At 27.3% G+C, this 12426-nt stretch overlaps 1 protein-coding gene across 4 annotated transcripts in view; it reads right to left on the bottom strand.

The window, feature by feature from the left end:
- The window catches only part of Not3 (CCR4-associated factor Not3), a 160226-nt gene extending 157090 nt beyond the window's left edge, over window positions 1–3136 (bottom strand). For 2 of the 4 annotated variants that reach the window (XM_067264488.1, XM_067264491.1), the window contains exon 1: window positions 2952–3136. In XM_067264488.1, coding sequence (XP_067120589.1) covers window positions 2952–2976 — 25 coding nt within the window. In that variant the 5' untranslated portion in view covers window positions 2977–3136. The remainder of the gene's footprint in view (window positions 1–2951) is intronic. The other 2 variants (XM_067264489.1, XM_067264490.1) reach the window with 1 other exon arrangement.
- Between the last annotated feature and the right edge of the window lie 9290 nt (window positions 3137–12426).

Raw genomic sequence — 12426 nt, 5'->3', positions numbered from 1 at the left:
CTAAACTGATATGTTATCAGATCAACATAAAAGAACAATTGTTCAACATTTGCTAAAAAGTACTACTTAAAATTATTTTATTATTTTATAAATAATTCCTATAATGCAATTATAGGAAATAATTTACTTAATAAATCAAGTAAATATTTCAAATTGAGTAAATTTATTTTAATTATAATTTTTTGCTTAAATGATTTCAAATATTTAACTTTTTTTTTTAATTTAAATTATTTCTAAATTTTATATATAATGCAAAATAGATAGTAAGTAAGCCTGTTAAATTATATATATATAATGTTTTGTTATACCAAATATTTGTGATAGTTTTGTCATCAACTAGTAGTTGGAATTGGCTCAGTCTGAAAGTGTTTCATAATAGTTGGCAGATTTAATTTTTTAAGTTCGAAACTGCATTTTTACATTCTATAACATTTGGTACAATAATTTTGAGTTCTTAATTTCCTATTAACAGCCATTAATGATTGAAAAGTTAATTAAAATTTTATACTATATTTCATTTTATCTTCTGAATCTAGTTAGTGTAATCAAATTTTATATTTAAATAAAATTTTGTCCACTTTTTAATAAAATTTCTATATAGGCCTAAATATTCAAATCAGAACCATATGAAAATATGATTAAAATGAGAATATCTCTATAATCAAAAAGAACTCTGAATTGAATTTTTTTTTAATATTTAAAAAATTATATTTATATAAAGTAATAAAAAAGCAAATCACTGTGAATTTACACTTTATACAAAATAGCCTATATAGTATTTCTAAATTATATTACTTATTCAAAAAATAATCCTATCTATGAATTAAATGTATATTGTGGAGACCAATTAAATAAGTTTTTAGTCAAAATGAAATTTAAAAAAATTGTTTAATCATAGAAGTAATTTTTAAATTCAATTAAATTATATTTTCTAACCAAATAATGAAACAGTTATTAAACAATATAACCAAAAAATTGTTTGTAAAAATAATGAATGAAAAGTTTATTATTATTTGAAGGTACAGTACTTATTTATTTTTAATGTCACAGAATGTTATACTTCATAGCTAACTTATATTACTTTAAAATCCACAAAGGTTAAATCCTTCTTGATTTAAGTATTTCACTCTACTTTTTAACTGATTAACTTTTTCAAAATTAAATTATTGACTATTTTCTTTCTATATAACAATATTTTTCAGATAAACACTTCAATTAACAGGTTAATAAAATTATAAATTAATGTGATCAGTTTTATTAATAAAATGTGCATTCAGAATTAAAACACTATAGAAACAAAAGTTGTTTGTTTTTACACATCTGTGTTCATTGTTAAAATAACTGCTATTGTATAGCCAATGGCAGTTATTTTAACAATGTATTTAATATAATATAATTTTAAATTATAGAGAATACTTAAAATTTATAACAACTTGCTTAACACTGATGTTATCAATGTTGTTACATAATAATAACATGAGCAAAAAACAACAACAAAAGTAAACTTGTACAAAGTATGATTAATAATGTATAAATTACTAAAAGGTATAGTTGTTAGTTATACTTGTTTCTTATAAAAGTTATATTTTTGTTTAATTACTACTTCATGCATATAATTTTTTATAAATTGTTTGTATTATATTTTATTAGATTTATAAAATATAATTATATTATATTTTACAAATCTTATAATTATATGTAAATAATTATTATTTACATATGATAAATATAACTAAATAGATGAGGTCAAATTTATATAAATTTTATCCATCATGATCAAAATTATTTGTTTATAAAATAAACAAAGATATAGTTAAAATTTAAATATGTTAACTACATTATAACTTCAATAATTGCAATCAATTATTATATATTCAGAGACAAAATGATATCAATCACTAAGAAGTATTTTTGCTGAATTGCCAACTAAGATTATGTTACTTTAATTATTCTGTTATCATATAATAATGATGACAAGCACTCAATTCAAATTATTATATAATCATATTAAAACTTAAGCTTTATGTAAAATCCTAAATAAAATACAAATGATCAAAATCTTTTATTGAATTAATTTATGGTATATATCTATTATATTAATATGCATAAAACCCATCACACCACATAATAATAGATACATATAAAGATATTAAAATATATATTTTATTAAAAAATGTAAAATGATGAAATCTTTTATTAAATTTTAAGTGTTTAAATGCCTGTTATTTCATATATATATATAAAGCACAATAACAGACATTTAATTGAAATTATTAAATATGTTAAAAATAATAGATTTTATTATAAATCCTATGTAGAAATATGTAAAATGATCGTATCTTTTATTGAATGTTAAGTGTATATACTTAAAACATTTTAACATAAACAAAACATTACTGACACTTTATATTTATATATATATATATATGTATATATATATTAACAAGAAGAAAATATGGTATATTACCGAAAATCTATTATAAAGGATCCCTATTAAAGTTTTATAAATTGGAACAAACAAGTTCGATTCACGTTCGTTCCCATTTCTCATCCCATAATCGTAAATGGGTAAATAATAGTAAAGAAACAATTACAAGAAAGATGGAAACGAAAATAAAAATAGAACTTATATATGAAATGATACGATTGCATTATTGACAATGTATAATAATGGATTTTTCTGATGAAAATCGTGACCATCTCGGACCCAAAAAAGATGTTTTTGTCTCATTGGATGTCTCATTGGACATGGATTCTCATCAAGAAAAGTGATTCTTCCGAAATGTCATTGTTATGGCGCAATGTCCCAATTGTTTATACGATGTACATTAATCAAAACAATAGAAAAAATAAATTAGAATTTAAAATATAAACTTAAAATTTTTGTATAATAAACTCCTTAGGCTTAACTGATCATAGTATACCAATAAAGTTTAGAGTTTCATTCCTACCTTGCAATTTCCTCCTATCGGCCATGGCTACGAATATAGACGCGTCAACGGATAATACATAGTAATATTGTAAATAAATGCACTTCAGAGTGTCAAAAAAATAAATTTTCAAGACGTTTTGTCTAAAACAGCTTTTGTTTCGCTCGAATCAAGATGGCGACCAAAGACCTCATTACTGCCAACCACACCGTGCATGTATCAATCCGCACTTTTTATTTGTAGTTTTTAAGGATTTTAAATATTCTATTTATGTAATTAAAGTATTTTTTATATTTTCGTTAATTATGTTTTATTAATATTTAAGTTTTATTTTGTATTACTCCCATTTTGTACTTGTTTATCGTTTGTTGACGAAATAGTTCACGCGCAACGATAAAAGTATGATATGGCAGTCACATTGGATTGATATTCAGTCTCTCAACAGATGATCTGCTGTTTGGAAGTGTTTTATTCCTCCTGTTTCGTCCTAAATTCTTCTACTATTGATTAATTAATTAATCCACGGATTAATATTTAAACGTTAAAATTATAAAATAAATTTAACCGTTATCCCCAAAAATGTCGGGCGAAAGTTCGGGTTAATTTGTAATTTGAATTTTTTTTTTAAGGTAAAAAATATCGTCAGACGTTAACAGATTTTTTTGATAATTGATTAATCAAATTAGCAAAATTTATCTGATTTTTAAAAATCTTGATGATATTCTATATCATTGTTTACATAAAAGTTAAAGTAATATATCATTCAATGCTTTAATATATGACACATTTTCGGCTACTGAAACGTATCAGCTGAAAACTTCGGAAATTCATACTCCAAACAGCTAATTTATAGTTAAAAATTTAAATTTATGTGTGATTTTATCCTTTATATCTTGATAAATTATTGCTTAACTGAATTTTATAATAAATTCCGTTACTTTCTGTATTTAAGTCATAAGTGCATTCAAGGGTCGAGTTAAATAAGAATCATAGCTGTAAACGATGGATTTAAACTAATAGTTTTTGCTCTAATTGGAATGCTTTTGAATATACAGTACTTAATTTATAGTTAAAACATAGATTTGTATATGATTAGATTAGATTTAATTCGTTATAGAGTGGTAAATTATAAGTTTAATTGAGTTTATAATAAGTTCGCCTGCTTTCTGTACTGTTATAGGTCAAGTTAAATGAGGATTATGGTAATAAAAGATTGAATTAAACCAGAACCTTTCGGAGGTCATGAGATATCCGGGCAACTTATCTTTCTGAGGCCCTAGTATATTTTAAAGACAAACAAAACAGCTTTTGTTTTGTTTGTTTTTTAAATATACATTTATTGCTTAGTTAAATAAAATAATCGTTATACAACAAAACCTGTGTTATTTTAAAATATAAATTTTTACCTATAAATTTTTTAATAAATTAGTCTGAATTAAAAATTTCTATCGTAGGCCTATGTGATACATTGTAATTATTTTAACATAAAGACATAAAATCTAAATTTTACATAAACTTTTTTTAATGTTTATTGGATTTTATAGGACCATTTTTTAAGTTTTTATTTAATTACCTTTCGTTTAGTTCGTCCTTGTACTTAATATTTGCACTATCGCGTCTATTCTTATTTTCGAATAATAATGTAATATAAGGAACTTATTTTTCAAATATATTGTACAAAAATGAAGGAAAGTTTATGCAAAATTTTTTGTTTCATTTAAATTTTATCTTGTTTTCTGGCATGAATGTTGACATTTTAACAAAAATGTAATATACATTTTGTTTTAGAAGTATTCTAAACATAATCTGATAGGGTTTTTTTAGGTTAAATATGTTATGCTGTGGAGATAATTTTATATCCATTAAAAATGAAAAAAGAAATAACAACTTCTCAGTATTCACCTACATTCACAATGGGTTAAAGGCGTACCCAGCGAGGGGCAGGTGCGGGTAGCTGCCTCTTCCTAGAAGAAAAATTAAAGTGTAGTAATCGACACACAGCACAGACGTATAAATTTAGTACGAATCAAACTAATATGAGTTGTTACCCTCTAGTTCAGATCCTGGGTACGCTCTTGCAATGGGTTACATCGCTTTTAAAAAGAACGTTTTTTTGTGGTATCTAAGCCAACTTATCATTTAATAAATTTCATAGAAATTTATATCATTACAGTATCTACAAATATTTCAGAATTTTCTTTTTGAAATTCTATACGTGTTTATAGCATTTTGCATTTTTTTCGTAAGTTCAATGAAGTTAATTCATCTCTTTGAAACTATATTCGTATACAAGGGCGTCGGGGGTGCAGGAGGGGGCAGCTGCCCTCCCCTAGAAATTCGAAAACATTATTTAAATGCTAAGTTTTAAAATAATCTTCTTAGGCTTCTTGTAAGTTAAAAAATGTTTTAATTAAGATATTTCTTTTCCGGTACATAGTAAATGATTAAAACTTTATGAATCTTTTTTATTTTACCTATATACAATTCGTATCCTCTATCAATTTACATCATCTTGCCCCCCAGGCCCATTGGTTGGCGTCGTCCTTGTTCGTATAACTCACTTGTCAATGTTTCTCAACGGGGGCGATATCGCCCCCAGGTGGACGATTTTTCCATGTTGAGGGGGAATTAGCGATAATTTATATTTTGGGAGCGAAAAACAATTTTCTGGGGGCGATATAGTAAAACATTATATTAAAAATAATTAGATATTTTATTCATTATATCGTACAATAATTAAACAAATAGCATTCCTATAATCCTTCTTCCTTCCACTTTTAACCTTTTTCTGTCACGTGGCAGGAATTATAATATTCGGGGTCCTGATTAGCCGATTGACAAAATTTTTTTCGAAGTGAAGGGGGCGATACTAAAACGGTTTTATTGAAGGGGCGATACTACGTAACGGTTTTATCGAAGGGGGGCGACGATTAGTTAGAGGTTGAGAAACACTGGTATAACTCCTCAAGAATATCCTTTGGTGTAGTAATAATTTTTTCTTTCAATAATATATTAGGAGTTTTAAGAGTTTATTTACTATACACGTTCTTTCAATCTATATTTTGTGCTTTTATTTATCTACTTATTTATTACATACATAACTTTTATTATTTATAGTATACTACATAGAGTATGTTTAACTTATTTATAGTCCATATGTTATATTATATTTTTGCCTTTAAACACATCGCTATCGTTATGTTTAAATTTTAATTTACAAATATTTATTCTCTATCTGTTGACTTGAGCAACTTTTTTATTTTGTACTAAAAACCATTCAGGCATTTGCTTTTAAAAAACTATTTTCGGATTATATAGAATATGTCATAAGAATTTTAAAGAAACTATAAATTTTTTTATCACTCTTCACTTAGATTATACATATGTTACCGGCAAAACCCGATTTTACGCCAAACTAGTTTGGCCTAGGCAAAACTAGTTTGGCGTAAGCGTGTCAGGCCAAACTACTTTAGAATTATTATTCAAGTATATTAATGTTTAATTTAAGTTCATCATAAAACACAAATAAGTTCATTTTTAATTTTAGTTTGATTTTAAAAGTTATTTTTATTATTTCGTTTGAATTTTTGAAAATATTTTCGAAACTTAATTACCTTTAAAAGTGCATGGCTTAGTAATAATAATAAAAAATTGCAAACCGATAAGTAGTGATTAGCTTATTTTTATTTTATAGTTTTTTTTTTGTTTGTTTTTTTTTTTTTTTTTGTAACTCTTTCCGCCCAGTAGGCACTAAGAGGGCCTCTTATAGCAAGCCATTATGGGTTCGGCCAGGCCCACAATGGGCGGCCGGGGTGGTGAGGGACGGGGACCGACATATCCGGACGGACCACCCCCCGAAAAATTCCTGGGGATTTTCGACCCGTCCGGATTCGATCCCGGGTCCCCCAGGGCGGCAGGCTGCTAACCTTGACCGCTCGGCCATCCGGCCGCTTATTTTATAGTTTTGTACAAGTGTTGTGTCACTTCTAATCAATACCGTTTTTGGTTAATGTTACCCTAGGTATCGAAGATGGCGGCTCGTCTCCAATTCCAGCAATGAGAAGACAGAGAACAGTGGGGACGCGCGTTCTAACCTAACCTATTCTAATAAATTACCATAATTATTAGCAACCAAATTATTAGAATCTGTTAAGTTAGGTTAGGTTAGAACGTGCGTCCCCACTGTTCTCTGTCTTCTCATTGCTGAAATTGGAGACGAGCCGCCACCTTCGATATCTAGGGTAATATTAACCCCGTTTTTTATAATTAAGTAGACTATGTTTAAATAAATATTGTTCATCTAATTGATTGCCTTTTAATTTTATTTTAACCATTAATATACTTTGAATAATAATTTTAAGCTAGTCTGGCTTGACAGGGTTACGCCAAGCTAGTTTGGCGTAAAATCGGGTTTTGCCGGTAACATATATATATAATTAATAACTTTATGTTTTCTACTTAGTAAGTTCCTAGTATTTTTATTTTTATTATTATTATTTTTTTTTATCATATCCCTCATATTTTGCGATCGCTCTATATGTAAGCTCAGCGTAAATTGTATCAATTGCAGCATGTTGCAATCTGATAAAGATTCCTAGACTAATACATTAATAACTTTCAGCAACGGACTTCATATCAAATGACGTTATGATAAGCTTCTATTTACAAATATATAGATTTTGATAATGAATGAAACAGATATGAAATTGCAACACCCGGGGACATAAATTGTGTTTGTTATTTTCCCGTAATATGTAAATAAAGTAACGTAATCGTATCAAATTTGACCCTCGGGTTTTTTCGATTCGACATTTTGAGACCCCCTGAACCTAAAAATGCCCAAAAGCAAGGAAAATTCAGATATGGTTGTTTGTGTGTGCGTGCGTATACTGGCGTTTCGTTTAATGTCTCAGGATGAGGAAAACGTTAAGAAACGAAATTTGCCATAGTAACTTTTATATTAGGGGCATTGATATTGTTAAATTTTGGTGGTTAAAGTCGAAGGGTGTAGGAGTAATGAAAATTTTGCTCGTTTTTGGCATTTACAATACCTTTAAAAACTTATCTTAGCCTCAAAGTTAAGCCTTTTTTATCTTTTCATAGAAATTTGTAATAATAAAAAGTTATTTTTTAATAACATCTCGTAACAGATGGCGCCACATACAATTTTTTAAACTAGCTATTATCATAGTGTTTTTTTATTTAAACTTAAATATTTTTAAGTGGAATTTTTTTTATCATAAGTCAATAAAATTATTCCTCTTAAGCTTTTGTCATTACTTGAATTTTATATTCTAGTATAATTGAAAATTATCTGACTTCTAACGGTTCTCTTAACCACTTGTTCGGAACGGCCGGATGGCCGAGCGGTCAAGGTGGCAGCCTACCGCTCTGGGGGACCCGGGATCGAATCCGAACGGGTCGAAAATCCCCAGGAATTTTTCGGGGGGTGGTCCGTTCGGATATGTCGGGCCCCGTCCCTCACCACCCGGTCGCCCCATTGTGGGCCTGGCCGAACCCATAATGGGCCTTCTAAAAGAGGCCCTCTTAGTGCCCACAGGGCGGAAAGAGTTAAAAAAAAAAAAAAAAAAAAAACCACTTGTTCGGGTATTGGGAAAGTCGAACAAGAACCCTTACCGGCTTTATTTTTTAATTTTATTTTTATGTTTATTTGTTTTACATTTTCAATATTAATATTTGCATAGCGTTTAAATTTTCCTTAACAATTTTATTTTAATTATTTAGCATCTATTAGGAGGGAGAGTGCCTTTCTCTACTTCTCTCTATGGAATAAGAGCTTACTGAGTCGTTTCGCTTAATTGCAAGATTTATTATAATTGATGATAACATCTAATCTAATTAGGTAACAATAGACCTATAATTTCTGATAAGTTAAAAACAATATTTAATAAAAGTTTATTTTAAGATTCTATAAAAAGTTTAGAACAAAGGCAGAAAAAGATCAATGTAAATCATATTAAAAAATTAAGTTATTTATTAAATTTTAGTATGGTTTTGCCGAGAAAGTTACGCAACTTTCCCGGCAAAAAGTTGTGGTGCCATCCGTTATGCAAAATCTTTTTATATTATTATTATTATTGCAAAAACACGTGTTCGATCTGCTTTCCGGGAGCTCTTTTATGGGGAAACTGGCCCCTATTTCAAACGCGAAGAAAACTCGGAAAGCTCCACGTGGCCAGCCGCCAGTAGGCGAAGCGCAAACCCATGGCCAACTACCACTGTTCAGTAGTTTTATGATTTGTCTTCTGAGCCACAGAAAAACTACCATCCATACCAATTTTTTGCATTTCTCGACGTTTCAAAGTTCGAGTTCAAAAAATATAAAAATCTTGGAGGTCATTTTTTTGACCGATCGTCATACTTTCCCTGTTATATAACTTATAACAGCCGGAAAAGTAATACACTAAACTTATGCTAAATTTAACATAGTATTACTACTTAACATCAAGTTTCTGTTATAAGTAATTTAAAATACAGTATTTACAAAGAATATATATATATATATATATATTATATATATATATTATATATATTTATTTCATGTCTTCAGCTTAAGTATTTCTCACTTAAAACACGTTTTCCCTGTTTTAAATATCCAGTTAAATATTAATTATGAGTATATATTAAAAGCTAAAGTCTCGGTCAGTGGTCGGAAACGTGCCACCTAGTGGGACGCAGAAGGTGTTTTGGTGACACGGCCTAGGAATGATAATTAATTAATGAAACTTTTTCAGTACTTCAATAAAAAATTTTAATAATAATATAATTTATGAGTTATAAATTAAGATGCTGATATAATAACGAAAACGTGGAATGAACTCCACGTACGTTGTCATGTATAAAAAAAAAATTGAATTTTACTCTTTTAACCGAGAATGTTTGCTCACAGTAGTACGTTATACCGAAAGTATTGTATTATTGTGAGCAAACATTCTCAATGATGAAATATAAAACGGTAAAGAAATCGTTTAACTGAAAAAGTACGGAAATGTTCGTAAATTAAAAAATTCAAACTATAAACCAAATATTGAAGTATAAGCTTCAGAATTTGAATCTTAAGAAGGTCACTGATGTTTTTCTAATGATGTTTTTGTTATAGTGTGTATTATTATAGTCAAATGAATTTTTATAACATAGTTTTACTAGTTTTATTTCAATGGCACGCTGAGTGCCTAATACTTGAAAAAATGTAGGTTGCCGACCACTGGTCTAGATAATGTTTTGTTTACTTATAAAAAATTTTTTGAATTTAACACAACAAATAAAACAGAATTTTGTAAAAAAAGTTTAAAAATAATTTATAAAAATAAACATACTTTTCAAACAGAAATATTACTCTATTAACACAATTATAAACCGTTGCAGCTGATTAATATAATGTGTTAACTGAACAATAATAATATTGAAACCATTATGTAAATTTACAAATTGCTGAATAATGTAGCATAATAGTATTTAGTTAAAGTGACCTATATAAATTTATGCATAATTATATCTTTTCTCAGGATTAAGTACATATTAACACTTTAATGACCATACAAAATAATTTTTGTACCAATTCAATCCTTTTTCTTTATTATATTTTTCTATAAATACAACTAGGACTTGGCTGATATTCAAAAAATTTTTAAGGGTTTTTTGAAGTATCCGAGTGTTCTACATGCACGTGTTTTTAACGCTATCTTGTCGGTCATTTTAAAGAGGATTTATGTTTTATCTTCGTGTTGTATATTGTCGGTCTCTGGTGAAATATAGAAAAAGGATTGAATTGGCCCAAAAAATTTTTTCTATGGTCATTAGTGTTATATAATTTATAATATTATATATATTATAATTATGTAAACACTATATTTCGCGTTACAGTAATTTTGAAATAACATTACACAATTTTTATCTTAAAAATAATTATTTATTCATGGAAAAAACTTTATTATTACTAAATTGGATTTTTAAAAATTACTAGAAAATTGGATAAAAATAAGCAAAATTTGATTAAATCTCTTTAACTTAAATGAATTAATTTAAAAAAATATATATATTTATTTTATGATTTTGAAACAAATAATTTTATGTTAGCAAGATTTTTATTATAATTAAGAATGAAAATAACAGTGGAGATTTTCTTATTTCTTTATTAATAGAAAATAAATATTTTAAAAAATAATTTAAATTTTATTATCAAAAATAAAATGAATATATATACTAATTAATTTTATATGTATACTCTACAACCTACATAATCCTATACTGTAGAAATATACAGTATATATCATAACTTTTCTAAATACTTTACATACAGAGTATGAAAGAGATAAGATGGCGCCTCGCTTCTGTTTTAAAGCCATAAAAATATATAAATAAAATCTTAAAACAGATTTTTACCACTTATTTAAAAAAAAACTTTAGTTTATGTAAACAACTTTTTATGTAAAACACAATGTATATGAGGACTACTTCTATAGAGGCGCTATTCATACTCGTACTCTGACTTGTTTAAGGCAGAATTTTACACCTAATATAGGCCCTATTCAATAATATTTTATAAATATTTTAAAATCTCGATTAAAAATAAATATCTTATTTTTATAAAATATTTTTAAATAAACGTAAATTAGAAGTATGTGAGACATTACTTTCAATTTATCTAAATATCAATACAGTATATGTATTTTATTAATGTTTTTAAAGTGCTAATGTAAATATTTAAAAATACTAATTTCAATTATTTTAAATCACTCCTTTTATCTTCATTTTATTTTATAAATAAAAACGCGTTAAAAAGCACTTGACTTGCGTAGATAAATTACGTTGTATGTCCCCATTTTAATCTGATTCTTCTATTTTGTTTAGCATAAAAATTTATCAAAGTTATATTACCTGTTACTTTTCCGATTGTTATACATAACAGAGGAAAAGTATGGCGGTCAGGCAAAAAATGACCCCCTCCCAAGATTTTTACATTTTTGGACTCAGGAGACCTTGAAACGTCGAGACATGCAAAAACAAATCGAGTTTTTTATGTATGTATGGATATTATTGTGTAGGAGGGCACGATTTTGTTCATCCTCTTTGAAGCTTAATAAGTGCTTTTTGTCGAAATTTTCTGAAATTTTGCAGGGAGATTTGTTTATTATGGGTATTGATGCTATTAAATTTTGGTGAATAAAGGGCGAGGGGTGGGGAGATAAAGATGGTCGTGTGTGTCTCCAGTAGAGTCAGACTTAATTAATGACACTTTTACTTGTTATTAGCATGTACATTTTTTGTACATTTTTTTTTTTTTTATAAAACCCATTCCTACCCTCAAATTTAAGCTTTTTAATCTTTTATAATAATTAAAAAGATTTTTAATAAAATATCGTAACAGATGGCGCCACCCAATGTTGTCTGAAAAGTTAAGTAACTCGTTGCTGGATTTTTTTTAAGATTGGTATATAATTGAATCTGATTAATCCTGTTGTCTTTGATTATAGTT

This window comes from Centruroides vittatus, unplaced genomic scaffold, assembly GCF_030686945.1.
Source record: "Centruroides vittatus isolate TY-2023 unplaced genomic scaffold, ASM3068694v2 contig_19, whole genome shotgun sequence".
NCBI classification, from domain to species: Eukaryota; Metazoa; Arthropoda; class Arachnida; order Scorpiones; family Buthidae; genus Centruroides; species Centruroides vittatus.
Note: the sequence above shows the minus strand (reverse complement) of the source record. Positions and strands in the feature narration are given on the sequence as shown.